The 21,408-nt window shown below is 36.4% G+C and overlaps 1 protein-coding gene across 1 annotated transcript in view; it reads right to left on the bottom strand.

The window, feature by feature from the left end:
* Positions 1-3,008: 3,008 nt before the first annotated feature.
* The window catches only part of LOC102808925 (uncharacterized), a 39,649-nt gene continuing 21,249 nt past the window's right edge, over positions 3,009-21,408 (bottom strand). The window contains exons 5-9 of the mRNA XM_085491466.1: positions 5,875-5,997; positions 5,573-5,779; positions 5,089-5,377; positions 4,659-4,821; positions 3,009-3,239 (exon numbers count right to left, since the gene is read on the bottom strand). Coding sequence (XP_085347592.1) covers positions 3,009-3,239; positions 4,659-4,821; positions 5,089-5,377; positions 5,573-5,779; positions 5,875-5,997 — 1,013 coding nt within the window. The remainder of the gene's footprint in view (positions 3,240-4,658; positions 4,822-5,088; positions 5,378-5,572; positions 5,780-5,874; positions 5,998-21,408) is intronic.

Here is a 21,408-nt window from a genome sequence, read left to right as displayed (position 1 = left end):
TAAAATATATGGGAATCTTAATCAAATAAATGATTTAAGGTAGCGGGACTATTATTTGCATACTTGTTTTCATCTTCTAATTGTGACTAAATGACTACAAATAGACCGGGAAAGTATATATTTTTAGAATCGCCAGACTTCAAGCTTTTTACAAGTGTATTTTGCATGCCCGTATCTGCATTCTATGACGCGTTACTCAATCAAAGGTGAAAAATTACTTTTTCTGTAAAAAAAGAATTACGCATTTATGCTGGCGATAAGAAGTATTTTTGTCACTTTTCCTAGTTGTTCAATAGTCTGGTAAATTGAATGTGTCTGGTTAGTTTTATTCAAGCAACGCGTTTTAAAAAATAGTGTCCTGAATTTCAATTACTGTTTTAGTCGCATTGCCCCCAACTCAAACCACAACTCGTTGGTAAATAATCGATGAAATAGTTTGTCTGGACACATTCAAGTTCCTCTCATTGTCACCTTAAAGCTGTTAAAATTTGGTGTTAATCCGACGACAATAAGTATACGTTATTTTTTGTTAAAGACCTTGTATTTTGAAAAACATAAACTCCTAGAAAACGTCCATGAAGTAACAGCAAAGATTTTCAAGCTTGTTTATCGGCACAATCAATTTGTTTTCCCATCAAGGTCTGTTTTACCATGTGTAGGGACATCCAAATGTGTAAGGCTATTGGAAACCAAAAAAATAAAGGAATGGGATAGCTATAATTGGATAAATTCGGCATATGAAAACACCAAAATCAATGATTTTTTTCAGTGGCTGTGTGACCTTGTGTCTGACACATTCATATGCAAATGACTAATCTGTGAAACAAACAGGGGCGGAGACAAACCACTCAAATGTTTGGAAACACTCATTGTGTGTCAGATAGCTACTGATAACACATCCTAACATTGCTTTGTCTTGAGTTTATCTTTGAAACTTATAGGCACACAGATTAAACCTGTGTTGTTGATTTTGGAAAACACTACTGAGGCTGCCTTGCTTCCCTTCAGAAAATCTACATTTTAACCAACTTACATGACATCCTATGTTATATTGACTTTATCATATGAAAGTTTATGGTGCATTTCATCAATTAATAAATAAATGTGAAAATCGTAATTTTCAACACAAATAATAGTCTCGCTACCTTAAATGATCTGCGAGTAATGATAATTATATAACTATTATCAATGCTTATACTATTTGTTAGGTTTTTCACTCATTACATTAGAATGCTTCCATGTTCATATCTTCTTTATTGTCGTACATACATGCCTGATTTGTCTGTGTATACCGTGACAAACGGGTATCCGTCTTCATCTTTTGTTCGCCATCTTGGTTGTCTCGATTATGAATCACTTGTTTAATAATGGTGTGGACTTCAGTTATGATCGGTACACTGATGATGAAGACAGCACCAATCCACGCCCAGCTTTGAGATACAATGACCCAGATGTTGAATTCGGTGGCATTCATGACGTTGACAGCGATCATAGAGGCAGGCCATATTATTATAAGAATCACTGTCAAAAGTACAGCACTAACTGTCGCAGCAATCTTGGCAACCTTGAACGTTTTCTCTACTAGTTTTAACTCAGGTCGGTTAGACAGATTCTTAGAATCGTAGTTCCCAATTTCGCTGAAATAAGAGTAACCATGATAAACTCAAATAATTAAAAAATAGTAATTTATGTGTGCCAAGTTTAAAGGCAATGACTTGTAGTTATACTGTAAATATACATTCACAAAAAATACCAAATGAACCCTTGATCCTAAATTATAATATATATGTGTAATAAGCTTGAAGGCAATGACTATGTTTCTATTGCAGCTATAGAGAAAATATATAAGCTTATGTCCACGGTCGTTGACAAGAGCTTGTACCAAGATAGAATTTCCCACTTAATCCCCTATTTCAATAAATACTGAGTTCATAAAAGAACAATAACGTTATACTGACCATTGTATATCCAGGTTCCGTAAATCACATAAGAAACATTATGCAAAGTCCCTAAGTATTCCCCCTTGTACTAACGTTCATAAATCTGTTATAACATTTAACGTCGACCCAAAAATGGAGCACTTTTTTCACTACCATGTAGTGTTAGTATCAAAAGAATAAATACACACAGCCACACATAGACAAAATATTAAATGTATTCATACCTGGCATATCTGTCAGCCCAGGGAAGCAGGGGGTTATCAATGTCACGTGTCTTCTCCCATTCTTCTTTCTTCTGCTCATCAGTCATGTGACGGTTGGTGGCAAGGGGCACAGCGATAGTTAGAATAGCGCCTGTCAGTATTGCCATGATATTGCCATTCAACATACTGAGTTCCTGCCCTAAGGGTTTAAACAACACAAGAACATTAATAGATATTACACATTATTATTTTAATGAATAATAAACAAGTTCAGCAGATTATGGGTCATAAAATAAAGGAGTGAATTCCTTGAAAGATAATCTACCAAACAAGTTTATTTTCTGTCTTAACCATCAAAAGATGCTCGAGTATGGTAGGCAACGGGTGGACTCAAAATACCGACATTACGAACTTGTGCTGCGAGCTAACTTTGAATAACATGGCGCCAATGTGAGAATAAGATGACTAGATGAAGTGTATTCTAGAAATCCATTCCCAGTCTCCAGCCTGCTGGGCGAAATGAACTTAAAGACTAGTTCTTCAACGACCAACATTGCGGAGAAATCCTAATCTAATTTATTATAGTTGTATTTATTCAACAGGGGAATTGTTCAGTTGAAGATTCCGGCATTTTTATTCGATTTCTAAATATATGATATAGAGATTTGCATGATTTGTTTTATGCTAATTTTACAATTCCAAAGAGTGAGTTAAGGCTTATAATCCACTGCAAATCCTTAATTCTATTTAGTAAACATGTGTGATCAGTATTTACATGCAATGTGCTTGTGTTTGCTCGAAGAATATTAGAATTATTCATGCTCAGACTATAAAATTCATTAACAGGGAATTTAATAAGCACACTTCAATTCAGCGTTCTTTTACCTGTATTTTTCAGAAACACATCCGAACTCAATCCACCATCGAATGTCGATGCTGTGACTAACCATGCAGTTAGACCACATAGTGTGCCCCCAACTGTACCTATAACTGCAGCTTTACCATTCAACCTTGTCCAGAAAACGGTCAGCGCTATCGGCACCACACTAGACCCTATAACCACACCCATGAATAGATACACCCAACCAAGGCTAACCTAAAGGAAATAGATGGTAGTGTACGAAGTAAATGTATTGTAACAAACTAACCGCTATATATTTTATTTCTGAATTCATGACCAGACAAAGCCATGGGTATCGAATATGTTACTGCGTCCAGACTGATGAGTTTACATTGAACACTTGTGTAGTGTAGCACTAAGTAAGTTACTGAATTACTAATTTCATTATTTGCCAACAGAAGGGAAATCATTATGTCTAAGGAATGTACACTGTACAAATATTCACCTGAACAATCTTCTTTATGCACATCAAGGTTTCTCAAAATAGTATTAAATATTTCTGATAAATACATATTAGGTATTGCAAATATATACTTATGATATAGATAATATATATTTATTTATCATGTGCTCAATTATTTATTTAATTATCTTGTATTAATTTAATGCTTTGGATAATGTGATTACAGAGGCAGTGGTTTGCCTAAGAATAGGAACGTGTAATAACTTCTGACTACATTGTCTACCGAATGAAACTCGAATCAATTGAAGGGATGAATACATTTGAACATTAGAAATAATTCTAAAAGTGAGTAAATAAATGAGTAAATGGCATAGAGCTAATAACTTTATTATATATATAATACTTGTGTATTTCTTGATACCACGTCATGACTATTTGTATATTACATTTGAATTATGGCGATCGAATTTGCATATTGTGTTCGAATTTTACAATAGATTCCAACAGAAGCAAGACCCTAAGTTTATGAACAACACTGAAATTTTATCTATCCAATCTATTGTCATGCTTTGTTCACGATAAGTGTTCTCTACAAGTCTCCCGCTCTCAGATGTTTTCTTGAATTCTGTGTTTGTCGTAGACTTACTCTGTCTCCTTGATTGCGACGTTACCTTTACTGGAAACACTCAAGTCAAATACGTCGGCCATGTTGGTGACTTCTCTATTTCTGTCTCATTTATAATTTTGCATTTACAAATTATTCATTGTAACTAAATATGTAATGCATTCAATGTTTTAAATCCCCTATATCATACTTTGTTAGATTGCATTTGTTTATCATACTTTTAAATCTTCAATAACGTTTGTTCTACGTAATTTATTGATCGTTAACCATTTAAAATCCTCGTGGTGCCACGTAAATGAAGGTCGCATTTATCTGTCAAATGACTAAATCAGTTAATTGTTTTGACGCAGAGAGTTACAAAAATTAAGATATTCAAATAAACCAGTACTCCTATTCTGCAAGTTGAGATAAGTGAACCTTAACTTACACAGTACAAACCATATGGTTCATATTTATGTTTCGTGTCACCCCCTAACAACACCCTAGTTAATTTTGCATACAGATTCCAACCCCAGGATCCAAATTTAAAAACACTTAATCTATTTTTAATTTCAAGTAAGTACCAGGGATGAATTGATTTACTTACCTGTGCGGCTTGTAGGAGCAGAGTCAAAGGTACAATGAGAATAGCTACCCAAAATATACACCAGTTCTTCTTTTCGATCAACACTTCTAGATACGTTCTATATGGACCGTGCATAGGACATTTGAATGTAGGTAGGACTGCTGCCTTTGAACTAGAGCGATCGCTGCATTCACATAGAAAGTTGGATGAAACTTTATGAACATATATAATAGGACTTTGATTCCCTATCTTTAGTAGTGCACAGGGTTTGTGTTGAATAATACATTACTAATATTACATATGACGTACATTGTATAAAGCTTTTGTATCGTGTTTTGCGGTGTGATCCTGTACAGTACAGTGAAATGTGGTGCTGTGCGATCGGATATGATGCAGTGGGTATGGTTAGGTGTGTGTGGTGCATGATATTGTCATACTTGTAGATGCATACCTGTCATCTATCCAACATCTTTTGCACTGAGACATGCTGTAGCATTCACACTGATCATCTTTATTCTCTGTTCGGTCACGATGCTTTCCACATAGTAAACAACTCCTTGTGTCATTCACTGCCCGGTATGGTCTCCAGTGTATCTGATAAAGGTCGTATACCAAGATTGAAGCCACTGCAATAACTTCTGCAGACCCCGTCGACGTCACAGCCATCAAAATCATCAATGTCATCAATATAGCACCAGCTTTGCCCATGAGTGTATATGCCACAGTTGGGGGTACAAGCCCTGGTGAGTAGAGTAAAACATAACGACACATTCATCATAAAGTCAGCATATTCAGAGAAATGGTCGCATAATGAAAATAGAAAATTAATCAGGCAATAAAAATAGGGAATAGTGTGACAATAATAAGTAAACAATAAGGCGAAATAGGAAGCAAATAAGAGCAGAGGGGAATAACGGGGTAATGTTTTTTCTCACCTTCATTAATTTCACTCTCAGTCAATAGATCTTCCCCATTTGCTGTGCTCAAAGCTACATATGCCAGTCCCATAGTAGTGGCAAAAGTGAATGGTATAGCAAACCATGTAAGTCCACCAGTGATAAATCCCCAGACGCCTTGTCTTGGTTTGGCTGCCACGCTGCTTTGCCAATAAGACTGGTCTACAAAGACTGTGCCGAAGTTACCTGTATAAGAGAACAACTTTCTAGAATACTACAACCACACTATGGCAAATTTTATGACCACGTACTTACTTCCAGTATATTAATTTAGAACTCACCCACCACATTAATTATACCGAACATTAGACCGCCTCTTGACAGGAATGTTAGATAACTATTATCTTGGTTGCCGTCTGGACCAATAGCACAATTGAGTAAATTGTAAACTTTGTCTGGTGTGCCTAGAATAGTAAAAATAACCATCAAGCTGGGATGTAATATCATTTTATTCATGTCCTGAATAATAATAAATTGAACAATTTAAAAAAAAAACAATATATCAAAAATGCTGAAAATGTAAATGAGTATATAATGGGATGGAGCTAGAATAAGCAGTCTTTTGTGGGTATAATCCGACCCTAAATAAAGTGTTGATGTCACAGACAAATATACTCAGATGTTCCACATGTGACCATACATCAATGGACCGAATGATCTATTTTTCAAGCTGCACTTGAACATGTAGTACAATATGTGTGAATGCAAAATAGGTATGTACGAGCTGTGCACATTGTGTGATATGTTGGTATTCCTCTCATAACATGTTCAGTGTGGTAGAGTCTGTTGTTTCATTTTCCATGCACTGTAAAACCATTTATTTTAACTGGCATTCAATTTTACTATTGTTTATGTTTTGAGCCGGGCTTTGAGTTCATAAACTTGACAAGACAACAATGAGTTATATGTTAAGTGAATTCCGTTTAGCGAACTTTACCTATCAGCGAAAATAACGATATTAAAAAGTATATGTTTTTTATATCATTTTCCTGTCAAAAGATTATTGGTATTGCACTATGCTGAATATCGACGGCTCTGTGGGTAGTGGATACCAAAGGACGTCAGTAGTTTAGGCGACACTATAGGTACGACCATGAGGGCGCTGTTCATGGGATGACGTCATAACGATGACGTCATATTGGGATAGGATGACGTCATCCCATCCCAATATGACGTCATCATGGGATGACGTCATCCCATCCCAATATGACGTCATCTTTATGACGTCATCCCTTGGAAAGCGCCCTCATGGTCGTACCTATAGTGTCGCCTTAGACGGCGCTCACACGTACACACACACACACACACACACACACGCTAATCAGTACACGGCATTTTTGAAAACTAACAGAGTTTATTACACAAAAGATCGGTAAAGCTACTAAGATTAGTGACATGGAATATACATTCATGGCGTGGTTGAGTTTTTTTTTTAACGCACGAAAAAAAAACATAAGACGTGAATAAGGAAAATGTAAATGTTTAGCGATTAATGATTAAATATTTCTTAATACCTCGAAAAATACGTATATACATGTAAATGTGTGGCGTGGTTAAATTTATTTTAACGCCACGAAAAATACAAGTACATAAACGATTCGATTAAAAACACGGAAGAGTAAAAAGTCAACAGTGAACAATCAAAAATAATTAATTCTATATATACATATTCATATTTCTTACTTCTTATTTGCTTTTTTTTTCGAGTAAATTATTTTTAACGGCACGAAAACAATATAAGTACATAAACGATTCGATTAAAACACAGAAACGAGAAAAGTCAAAAATAGTAAACATTGATCAATAAAAAATAATTCATTCTATATACATATGTTGTTAATTCTTACTTCCTTTCAATGAGTCAGACAGTTTGTACACTTTTTTTTCTTACTCCATCCCTCTAATCAGAATCGCTCATCTGTCATAGAAGAAAAAGAGAGAGAAAGAGAATAATTAAAAACCGATAGTTATATAAAGAGGGTTATGTGTTGGAAATTTAAAAGTATGAGTCACCCCGTAAAAATGCGGTCATAAACCCGCTAAAATGCAAAGTATGCAAAATCGGTTGATCGACGTACAGTTTGGTTTTCAAAAAAATGGCGGACTATGCTACTATGAGTTAAAATATATATTTACCTGATCGTTTCACAGAATAACTTTGACATACATAATCATCACACGGAATGAGTTTACGCTGTAACGTAGCGATTTTCGTTTTCCCACAACGAAGAAGATCTACGCAACAAGTCATACAGAACGTATTGGCCACACATGGCTTGAAATTATTCGATGATTGTAGTTCCACGTACGAGAAATCTTTTAAATTCCGTGACATGACTACCGTACGAGTAAAAATAGTCATCGGTGTTTGAGCGATATGTATTACTCCAAAGCACACTCCAGTTGCCAATTTGAACTAAATCACACGATTAAGTTTAAGGCATAGGGATTATTTATAACTCGCGCATCATAAGTGTTCCCAACGTGAAATAGACCTCCCACGTAGATGATAAACAACAGATGTTGGTGTATTTGTATATTTAAGTTATCTAAAACATGAACACTCACAAGCAGGGATATTGAATAGGATTTCAAGTTTAAAGCGTTACCCATATGCATGGATTTCGACCTGCGTGTATTGAATCGCGCCTAGACATAACAAACATCGAGCAAACAAACCTAATCTCGTTTATGGCGATTAGTTGTATACTGTTCCTTTCGTGGCAGTGTGAATTACTACAGAGTTGAAATTCACCATGAATGAAAGTCGAAATACTCACATATTTCTAACATCAGTCATTTATAACAGGACTTGACATTCTGTTGACCCCAGGCGCTATCAGTCAATTCACTTATTTTTATCGATTAGACTTTGCTAAAATACTACCATCATTTTCGACATATAACAAAAACACATGGCCCACAGCGGAGGGATTTGGTCTCCCAAATAAATGAAATAAAACACGTACGTATGGACATTATCGAAGCGTTCAATCCCATCGTTTTTTCAGATTTGATAACGTCAGACCTCCTGCCAAAATAATCTCGTAAATAAAATGACGCGTTCCCCATGCCAATGTTACGATTATACTCCAAATTGACTCTTTGGGGGATAAACACTGGGTCAACTTGATTCAGTCAACATGAATCTGACCCAAGCAGTATGATGATTCCAGTCCGTCACCAATTCACTTGTCTGAAAAAGGCACACCCCAAGAATGTATGACGCCTTGTCTCAATTCAGGCCGAATCAAAGACTGTGCACGCCGTCGATCTATATCTGTGATCGGTGTAAACGAGAAACATTCCACCACTCTGATCGTTTCTATATCATCGGTAATTCAGTGTACCGCTCGAATGTAATGCATCAATCAATAGTTTATTTTTGAAAATTTATTTTACAATGACTGGAAAACCGACCGAAATCGCAAAATGTTATGATTCAATCTTTACTCAGTCAACTATCATGGGGGAAATTCTTCTCTATGGGGGTTCTCCACACTTGTCAGGGGGAAATCTCGTCTCGTCTCTCTATCTCGTCCCCTTGAGGTACGGGATCGGGGAAGTCACTTATACTTTACAGTCAAATAAGGCACACACAACGAAATACGTTTCAGCTCTCGTCTTAGTCGATCTTTTGGAGCACTCTATAAGACACAGCGCCCTGGGGAAAAGTCCCCAAGACTATACAAGGCTGACCCAAGACTCGCCCAAGACTGGGCTGCCTCAAGGCTCGCCCCTGGACTCTCTCGGACTGCGTCTGTCGTGGAGTATTCGCCAAGACCAACTCAAACTCTCTTTATTCATTTTCAAAACTCTGACCAATTACAATGCAGTAAAAAGACTCTAGGGCGTAAACTTCAATCATAAAGCCAATCACACTAAGTACTGAATACGTCATATCTTTCGATCAACCGTTCACTACATTAATAACTACGGATGTCAGAACAGCGACGGTATCTTGTAATCAGTTCCAAACCACTGAGCCAAGTTCCGTCCAAAACTTCAAATAGGCCTACACGATGACAGACATAACACAGCAATTCGCTAATAATCAGTCAACTAAGTCGGTCAACAGATACGCAAAAACAAATTCATGACACAACCATCAAAACTATTCAGTTCATTCTCTCTTCACTAATGAAATGGCAGTACTCAGCAAACTATCATTCATCGTTTTTTAAACATCATTTCGAGTATCCATGATTTCGAAATACTAGAAGAGGCAAGAACGAACGTTACATTTGAATGGTCAAATGACAAGGGGCTGACCCCGCTTGAATGTGCAACAGAATGTATTAAATACATTGACCCATTTAAAAGAAAGAGTCAACCTCGAAACATTGAGAGCCATAGCCGATGCTTCAAAAAACGAGTTTCTCTTCAAATGGTTCAAAACCAAATTAAATGAAGCACTATGATTCGTCACAAATTACGCTGACATCCTTAGCAGCCTGGAAAAAGAAATCACTCAACTAACCTCACCACGATCAACGACAAAAAAGAAACATTATAGGCGATCTCCTGTTCGAGGTAACGGGCTTGGCTTAGCTACAAAGAGACAATTGAAGTTACTAGCTCGCCAAATTGACCACTTTGAAACGAGACATCTAACCGATCATCATCATCAAGACATCGGCTCAGATATTGTATGCCTCAGCAAAACAACCGATTGACGAATTTCGAGACTCAAATTCCAACAAGAACAATCTTGACATGATACTTAAACTACGTTTCTTGCAAGAACGTGTGGACGTCAACACAACATTTCTGGAGACCCACGAGATGAAAGACACAATTTTAGTATATCTGTTAATTACTGTTGATAGAACACATTTTATGAATGAATTGGTTTTCCGATTTGAAAAACATTGAGTACGTATTCATGCGTTAATTAATAATATTCAACCCATTGAATTTATGTCTCACCCAAAAAAATCAGAACAGCATTACTAGACATCTCCATATTTCTAAGACAAAATTAACCAAATTTCGAAATTATACATATTTTAATGCCAAACTTGCTATTTTTACCATCAAACTACTGAATCACTGTACATATAATTACGTATACCATTGACAAATTCAGACTGCGCTTATAAATTATACTCAATTATGTCTTTACCAATCATTACTCCGCTCATCATTCACGATTCGATTGACCACATTCTGAATAATTTGTACATACAGATTTTTGCGATATACATGTACTTCTTGTTTTCACTCCAAAACTTACTGCTTATTTGATCCCTCAATCAAAAGCTGTTTTACTTGGGATTGACGTTTCCACGTTTCCACGTTAAACTGATGTGACGACATGTCGGTCATCAACGATTTTCAGAAAAGGGTGACTGTCGAAAAGTAGGACACCACTTATTTAAAATAAACAGTTATATTGGAGAGAATGAGATGAAATTTTATTATTATCATTGTAGATTCAATAAGCAAACGGGAAGCGGGTCAAGAAATCGTAAATGTTTCATATTATAGAGATGGTGCGTAGTTCGTTCTTTGACGGTAAACACGTACGCATTGCATACAGAGCCTTTTCAATGGCGAACATCGACCAGTAATAATAGCATACACTTTGTATGCTAATTCATGTTTAATAAAATGCGCTAAGTTTTGATTATTGCCAAGATGTACAGGGAGCACTCGCTTATCCATTAGGCAGATTTCATTATACAATTATAATATCCTGACCGTATTGTTTACACTCTCGTAAATCGACTGTTTGACGTGACTGGGGCACCAGTGGACGAGGAATGCATGCGTGCACGTTACATTTCGTCAACACTTTCATTGATAATAGTATCATTTGCAATATGGTATAATATCAATCGACGATCCTCTGAATACTGTATGTATGTATATATGTATGTATGTATGTATGTATGTATGTATGTATGTATGTATGTATGTATGCACGTTGTAGTTCGAATGATTAGATATTTCTTTTATTTTGCCATTTTTGTCGATTCTTTCATTATGAACAGTGTTGACTTGCTCTCGAAATAAATACTTTTACACCGATGTTACCGTTTGTAATGTTTATAGTGTGTACGTGAAAGATATTCGAATTTGAAATAATAATTGAAGACACAACTATATAGTCTTCAAATCAGCTGGGTGTTATTATTGAAGTAACGCATGAGGCGTGATATTGTTGTAATGGGGGTCTGATCGCGTTTCATAACTCCTGTATTGAATAATGCCATGAATCAAATTGTTCTAACAACATGGTAAACACGGGTCAGCAATAAGTAGCTATTTTATCGGCGAGGAAAGATCTGCTTCTTGATTGCGATTATGATTATGTCTAATATAATGTATAATAATCTATTACTCTACGTACACAACTTGAAGCGGGCTTTTCAATTCAACTCACTGCGGCCGTACACAACATGGCTAGTTTCCCCTTCGAAAGAGTGAGTGCGTGTGTTGCGTTAGCAACACTATCTGTGACCACTGAGCTTGTCAAATATTTACAAAGCACGATGTGATAACTGAGGTGGTAAACTGACCATGATGTCAATATTCAACCACCTAATTTGCACAATAATAATTAAAATTGAAACCGTATTCATGCGAGGGATCTTGGTTGGAAATATAACGAAGTAACAAAAAACCAGCAAAGTGACACAATAATAAAATCACAAACATGTGAATGTAAAGCAAAAAAAAAAAAAATATGTGGTGGTTGGTTTAGGCATTTGGCATTTTAGGATTTTTTTTCTTGTCGTAACCTGAAACAGATGTGGACGAATTTTCCTAGCTCAATGATTGTTTTGTCATTTTAACTTTTTAGTATACCTGTTAGGTGTTCATCATCTGTCCTAAAGTTGATTTTATTGTATTTAATATTTTAATCATGATTTTTTTTGTTTCTCCTTGTATACATTACAATTGAGAAGATACTGTTTTTTGTTCTCAATTTTCTAGTTGTTCTCAATGTTTCGATGTTGACTCTGTCTTTCAAATGGGTCAATGTATTTAATACATTCTGTTGCACATTCAAGCGGGGTCAGCCCCTTGTCATTTGACCATTCAAATGTAACGTTCGTTCTTGCCTCTTCTAGTATTTCGAAATCATGGATACTCGAAACGATGTTTAAAAAAAACGATGAATGATAGTTTGCTGAGTACTGCCATTTCATTAGTGAAGAGAGAATGAACTGAATAGTTTTGATGGTTGACTGAGTAAAAATTGATTCCTAAAATTTCGCGATTTCGGTCGGTTTTCCAGTCATTGTAAAATAATTCTTCAAAAATAAACTATTGATTGATGCATTACATTCGAGCGGTACACTGAATTACCGATGATATAGAAACGATCAGAGTGGTGGAATGTTTCTCGTCTACACCGATCACAGATATAGATCGACGGCGTGCACAGTCTTTAATTCGGCCCGAATTGAGATAAGGCGTCATACACTCTTTGGTGTGCCTTTTCAGACAAGTGAATTGGTGACGGACTGGAATCATCATACTGCTTGGGTCAGATTCATGTTGACTGAATCAAGTTGACCGAGTGTTTATCCCTCAAAGAGTCAATTTGGAGTATAATCGTAACATTGGCACGGGGAACGCGTCATTTTATTTACGAGATTATTTTGGCAGGAGGTTATCAAATCTGAAAAAACGATGGGATTGAACGCTTCGATAATGTCCATACATACGTGTTTAATTTCGTTTATTTGGTAGATCAAATCCCTCCGCAGTGGGCCATGTGTTTTTGTTATATATCGAAAATGATGGTAGTATTTTAGCAAAGTCTAATCGATAAAAATAAGTGAATTGACTGATAGCACCTGCGGTCAACAGAATGTCAAGTCCTGTTATAAGTGACTGATGTTAGAAATATGTGAGTATTTCGACTTTCATTCATGGTGAATTTCAACTCTGTAGTAATTCACACTGCCACGAAAGGAACAGTATACAACTAATCGACATAAACGAGATTAGGTTTGTTTGCTCGATGTTTGTTATGTCCAGGCGCGATTTGATACACGCAGGTCGAAACCATGCATATGGGTAACGCTTTAAACTTGAAACCCTATTCAATATCCCTGCTTGCGAGTGTTCATGTTTTAGATAACATAAATATACAAATTTCTTTCAATGAGTCAGACAGTTTGTACACTTTATTTTTCTTATTCCATCCCTCTAATCAGAATCGCTCATCTGTCGTAGAAGAAAAAGAGAGAGAAAGAGAATAATTAACCACCGATAGTTATATAAAAAGGGTTATGTGTTGGAAATTTAAAAGTATGAGTCACCCCGTAAAAATGCAGTCATAAACCCGCTAAAATGCAAAGTATGCAAAATCGGTTGATCGACGTACAGTTTGGTTTTCAAAAAAATGGCGGACTATGCTACTATGAGTTAAAATATATATTTACCTGATCGTTTCACAGAATAACTTTGACATACATAATCATCACACGGAATGAGTTTACGCTGTAACGTAGCGATTTTCGTTTTCCCACGACGAAGAAGATCTACGCAACAAGTCATACAGAACGTATTGGCCACACATGGCTTGAAATTATTCAATGATTGTAGTTCCACGTACGAGAAATCTTTTAAATTCCGTGACATGACTACCGTACGAGTAAAAATAGTCATTGGTGTTTGAGCAATGTGTATTACTCCAAAGCACATTCGTGAATGCCAGTTTGAACTAAATCACACGATTAAGTTTAAGGCATAGGGATTATTTATAACTTGCGCGTCATAAGTGTTCCCAACGTGAAATAGACCTCCCACGTAGATGATAAACAACAGATGTTGGTGTATTTGTATATTTATGTTATCTAAAACATGAACACTCGCAAGCAGGGATATTGAATAGGGTTTCAAGTTTAAAGCGTTACCCATATGCATGGTTTCGACCTGCGTGTATCAAATCGCGCCTGGACATAACAAACATCGAGCAAACAAACCTAATCTCGTTTATGTCGATTAGTTGTATACTGTTCCTTTCGTGGCAGTGTGAATTACTACAGAGTTGAAATTCACCATGAATGAAAGTCGAAATACTCACATATTTCTAACATCAGTCACTTATAACAGGACTTGACATTCTGTTGACCGCAGGTGCTATCAGTCAATTCACTTATTTTTATCGATTAGACTTTGCTAAAATACTACCATCATTTTCGATATATAACAAAAACACATGGCCCACTGCGGAGGGATTTGATCTACCAAATAAACGAAATTAAACACGTATGTATGGACATTATCGAAGCGTTCAATCCCATCGTTTTTTCAGATTTGATAACCTCCTGCCAAAATAATCTCGTAAATAAAATGACGCGTTCCCCGTGCCAATGTTACGATTATACTCCAAATTGACTCTTTGAGGGATAAACACTCGGTCAACTTGATTCAGTCAACATGAATCTGACCCAAGCAGTATGATGATTCCAGTCCGTCACCAATTCACTTGTCTGAAAAGGCACACCAAAGAGTGTATGACGCCTTATCTCAATTCGGGCCGAATTAAAGACTGTGCACGCCGTCGATCTATATCTGTGATCGGTGTAGACGAGAAACATTCCACCACTCTGATCGTTTCTATATCATCGGTAATTCAGTGTACCGCTCGAATGTAATGCATCAATCAATAGTTTATTTTTGAAGAATTATTTTACAATGACTGGAAAACCGACCGAAATCGCGAAATTTTAGGAATCAATTTTTACTCAGTCAACCATCAAAACTATTCAGTTCATTCTCTCTTCACTAATGAAATGGCAGTACTCAGCAAACTATCATTCATCGTTTTTTTTAAACATCGTTTCGAGTATCCATGATTTCGAAATACTAGAAGAGGCAAGAACGAACGTTACATTTGAATGGTCAAATGACAAGGGGCTGACCCCGCTTGAATGTGCAACAGAATGTATTAAATACATTGACCCATTTGAAAGACAGAGTCAACATCGAAACATTGAGAACAACTAGAAAATTGAGAACAAAAAACAGTATCTTCTCAATTGTAATGTATACAAGGAGAAACAAAAAAAATCATGATTAAAATATTAAATACAATAAAATCAACTTTAGGACAGATGATGAACACCTAACAGGTATACTAAAAAGTTAAAATGACAAAACAATCATTGAGCTAGGAAAATTCGTCCACATCTGTTTCAGGTTACGACAAGAAAAAAAATCCTAAAATGCCAAATGCCTAAACCAACCACCACATATTTTTTTTTTTTTTGCTTTACATTCACATGTTTGTGATTTTATTATTGTGTCACTTTGCTGGTTTTTTGTTACTTCGTTATATTTCCAACCAAGATCCCTCGCATGAATACGGTTTCAATTTTAATTATTATTGTGCAAATTAGGTGGTTGAATATTGACATCATGGTCAGTTTACCACCTCAGTTATCACATCGTGCTTTGTAAATATTTGACAAGCTCAGTGGTCACAGATAGTGTTGCTAACGCAACACACGCACTCACTCTTTCGAAGGGGGAACTAGCCATGTTGTGTACGGCCGCAGTGAGTTGAATTGAAAAGCCCGCTTCAAGTTGTGTACGTAGAGTAATAGATTATTATACATTATATTAGACATAATCATAATCGCAATCAAGAAGCAGATCTTTCCTCGCCGATAAAATAGCTACTTATTGCTGACCCGTGTTTACCATGTTGTTAGAACAATTTGATTCATGGCATTATTCAATACAGGAGTTATGAAACGCGATCAGACCCCCATTACAACAATATCACGCCTCATGCGTTACTTCAATAATAACACCCAGCTGATTTGAAGACTATATAGTTGTGTCTTCAATTATTATTTCAAATTCGAATATCTTTCACGTACACACTATAAACATTACAAACGGTAACATCGGTGTAAAAGTATTTATTTCGAGAGCAAGTCAACACTGTTCATAATGAAAGAATCGACAAAAATGGCAAAATAAAAGAAATATCTAATCATTCGAACTACAACGTGCATACATACATACATACATACATACATACATACATATATACATACATACAGTATTCAGAGGATCGTCGATTGATATTATACCATATTGCAAATGATACTATTATCAATGAAAGTGTTGACGAAATGTAACGTGCACGCATGCATTCCTCGTCCACTGGTGCCCCAGTCACGTCAAACAGTCGATTTACGAGAGTGTAAACAATACGGTCAGGATATTATAATTGTATAATGAAATCTGCCTAATGGATAAGCGAGTGCTCCCTGTACATCTTGGCAATAATCAAAACTTAGCGCATTTTATTAAACATGAATTAGCATACAAAGTGTATGCTATTATTACTGGTCGATGTTCGCCATTGAAAAGGCTCTGTATGCAATGCGTACGTGTTTACCGTCAAAGAACGAACTACGCACCATCTCTATAATATGAAACATTTACGATTTCTTGACCCGCTTCCCGTTTGCTTATTGAATCTACAATGATAATAATAAAATTTCATCTCATTCTCTCCAATATAACTGTTTATTTTAAATAAGTGGTGTCCTACTTTTCGACAGTCACCCTTTTCTGAAAATCGTTGATGACCGACATGTCGTCACATCAGTTTAACGTGGAAACGTGGAAACGTCAATCCCAAGTAAAACAGCTTTTGATTGAGGGATCAAATAAGCAGTAAGTTTTGGAGTGAAAACAAGAAGTACATGTATATCGCAAAAATCTGTATGTACAAATTATTCAGAATGTGGTCAATCGAATCGTGAATGATGAGCGGAGTAATGATTGGTAAAGACATAATTGAGTATAATTTATAAGCGCAGTCTGAATTTGTCAATGGTATACGTAATTATATGTACAGTGATTCAGTAGTTTGATGGTAAAAATAGCAAGTTTGGCATTAAAATATGTATAATTTCGAAATTTGGTTAATTTTGTCTTAGAAATATGGAGATGTCTAGTAATGCTGTTCTGATTTTTTTGGGTGAGACATAAATTCAATGGGTTGAATATTATTAATTAACGCATGAATACGTACTCAATGTTTTTCAAATCGGAAAACCAATTCATTCATAAAATGTGTTCTATCAACAGTAATTAACAGATATACTAAAATTGTGTCTTTCATCTCGTGGGTCTCCAGAAATGTTGTGTTGACGTCCACACGTTCTTGCAAGAAACGTAGTTTAAGTATCATGTCAAGATTGTTCTTGTTGGAATTTGAGTCTAGAAATTCGTCAATCGGTTGTTTTGCTGAGGCATACAATATCTGAGCCGATGTCTTGATGATGATGATCGGTTAGATGTCTCGTTTCAAAGTGGTCAATTTGGCGAGCTAGTAACTTCAATTGTCTCTTTGTAGCTAAGCCAAGCCCGTTACCTCGAACAGGAGATCGCCTATAATGTTTCTTTTTTGTCGTTGATCGTGGTGAGGTTAGTTGAGTGATTTCTTTTTCCAGGCTGCTAAGGATGTCAGCGTAATTTGTGACGAATCATAGTGCTTCATTTAATTTGGTTTTGAACCATTTGAAGAGAAACTCGTTTTTTGAAGCATCGGCTATGGCTCTCAATGTTTCGAGGTTGACTCTTTCTTTTAAATGGGTCAATGTATTTAATACATTCTGTTGCACATTCAAGCGGGGTCAGCCCCTTGTCATTTGACCATTCAAATGTAACGTTCGTTCTTGCCTCTTCTAGTATTTCGAAATCATGGATACTCGAAATGATGTTTAAAAAAACGATGAATGATAGTTTGCTGAGTACTGCCATTTCATTAGTGAAGAGAGAATGAACTGAATAGTTTTGATGGTTGTGTCATGAATTTGTTTTTGCGTATCTGTTGACCGACTTAGTTGACTGATTATTAGCGAATTGCTGTGTTATGTCTGTCATCGTGTAGGCCTATTTGAAGTTTTGGACGGAACTTGGCTCAGTGGTTTGGAACTGATTACAAGATACCGTCGCTGTTCTGACATCCGTAGTTATTAATGTAGTGAACGGTTGATCGAAAGATATGACGTATTCAGTACTTAGTGTGATTGGCTTTATGATTGAAGTTTACGCCCTAGAGTCTTTTTACTGCATTGTAATTGGTCAGAGTTTTGAAAATGAATAAAGAGAGTTTGAGTTGGTCTTGGCGAATACTCCACGACAGACGCAGTCCGAGAGAGTCCAGGGGCGAGCCTTGAGGCAGCCCAGTCTTGGGCGAGTCTTGGGTCAGCCTTGTATAGTCTTGGGGACTTTTCCCCAGGGCGCTGTGTCTTATAGAGTGCTCCAAAAGATCGACTAAGACGAGAGCTGAAACGTATTTCGTTGTGTGTGCCTTATTTGACTGTAAAGTATAAGTGACTTCCCCGATCCCGTACCTCAAGGGGACGAGATAGAGAGACGAGACGAGATTTCCCCCTGACAAGTGTGGAGAACCCCCATAGAGAAGAATTTCCCCCATGATAGTTGACTGAGTAAAGATTGAATCATAACATTTTGCGATTTCGGTCGGTTTTCCAGTCATTGTAAAATAAATTTTCAAAAATAAACTATTGATTGATGCATTACATTCGAGCGGTACACTGAATTACCGATGATATAGAAACGATCAGAGTGGTGGAATGTTTCTCGTTTACACCGATCACAGATATAGATCGACGGCGTGCACAGTCTTTGATTCGGCCTGAATTGAGACAAGGCGTCATACATTCTTGGGGTGTGCCTTTTTCAGACAAGTGAATTGGTGACGGACTGGAATCATCATACTGCTTGGGTCAGATTCATGTTGACTGAATCAAGTTGACCCAGTGTTTATCCCCCAAAGAGTCAATTTGGAGTATAATCGTAACATTGGCATGGGGAACGCGTCATTTTATTTACGAGATTATTTTGGCAGGAGGTCTGACGTTATCAAATCTGAAAAAACGATGGGATTGAACGCTTCGATAATGTCCATACGTACGTGTTTTATTTCATTTATTTGGGAGACCAAATCCCTCCGCTGTGGGCCATGTGTTTTTGTTATATGTCGAAAATGATGGTAGTATTTTAGCAAAGTCTAATCGATAAAAATAAGTGAATTGACTGATAGCGCCTGGGGTCAACAGAATGTCAAGTCCTGTTATAAATGACTGATGTTAGAAATATGTGAGTATTTCGACTTTCATTCATGGTGAATTTCAACTCTGTAGTAATTCACACTGCCACGAAAGGAACAGTATACAACTAATCGCCATAAACGAGATTAGGTTTGTTTGCTCGATGTTTGTTATGTCTAGGCGCGATTCAATACACGCAGGTCGAAATCCATGCATATGGGTAACGCTTTAAACTTGAAATCCTATTCAATATCCCTGCTTGTGAGTGTTCATGTTTTAGATAACTTAAATATACAAATACACCAACATCTGTTGTTTATCATCTACGTGGGAGGTCTATTTCACGTTGGGAACACTTATGATGCGCGAGTTATAAATAATCCCTATGCCTTAAACTTAATCGTGTGATTTAGTTCAAATTGGCAACTGGAGTGTGCTTTGGAGTAATACATATCGCTCAAACACCGATGACTATTTTTACTCGTACGGTAGTCATGTCACGGAATTTAAAAGATTTCTCGTACGTGGAACTACAATCATCGAATAATTTCAAGCCATGTGTGGCCAATACGTTCTGTATGACTTGTTGCGTAGATCTTCTTCGTTGTGGGAAAACGAAAATCGCTACGTTACAGCGTAAACTCATTCCGTGTGATGATTATGTATGTCAAAGTTATTCTGTGAAACGATCAGGTAAATATATATTTTAACTCATAGTAGCATAGTCCGCCATTTTTTTGAAAACCAAACTGTACGTCGATCAACCGATTTTGCATACTTTGCATTTTAGCGGGTTTATGACCGCATTTTTACGGGGTGACTCATACTTTTAAATTTCCAACACATAACCCTCTTTATATAACTATCGGTTTTTAATTATTCTCTTTCTCTCTCTTTTTCTTCTATGACAGATGAGCGATTCTGATTAGAGGGATGGAGTAAGAAAAAAAAGTGTACAAACTGTCTGACTCATTGAAAGGAAGTAAGAATTAACAACATATGTATATAGAATGAATTATTTTTTATTGATCAATGTTTACTATTTTTGACTTTTCTCGTTTCTGTGTTTTAATCGAATCGTTTATGTACTTATATTGTTTTCGTGCCGTTAAAAATAATTTACTCGAAAAAAAAAGCAAATAAGAAGTAAGAAATATGAATATGTATATATAGAATTAATTATTTTTGATTGTTCACTGTTGACTTTTTACTCTTCCGTGTTTTTAATCGAATCGTTTATGTACTTGTATTTTTCGTGGCGTTAAAATAAATTTAACCACGCCACACATTTACATGTATATACGTATTTTTCGAGGTATTAAGAAATATTTAATCATTAATCGCTAAACATTTACATTTTCCTTATTCACGTCTTATGTTTTTTTTTCGTGCGTTAAAAAAAAAACTCAACCACGCCATGAATGTATATTCCATGTCACTAATCTTAGTAGCTTTACCGATCTTTTGTGTAATAAACTCTGTTAGTTTTCAAAAATGCCGTGTACTGATTAGCGTGTGTGTGTGTGTGTGTGTACGTGTGAGCGCCGTCTAAGGCGACACTATAGGTACGACCATGAGGGCGCTTTCCAAGGGATGACGTCATAAAGATGACGTCATATTGGGATGGGATGACGTCATCCCATGATGACGTCATATTGGGATGGGATGACGTCATCCTATCCCAATATGACGTCATCGTTATGACGTCATCCCATGAACAGCGCCCTCATGGTCGTACCTATAGTGTCG

Source organism: Saccoglossus kowalevskii, chromosome 16 (assembly GCF_978046115.1).
Source record: "Saccoglossus kowalevskii chromosome 16, keSacKowa6.1, whole genome shotgun sequence".
In the NCBI taxonomy this organism is placed as follows: domain Eukaryota; kingdom Metazoa; phylum Hemichordata; class Enteropneusta; family Harrimaniidae; genus Saccoglossus; species Saccoglossus kowalevskii.
Note: the sequence above shows the minus strand (reverse complement) of the source record. Positions and strands in the feature narration are given on the sequence as shown.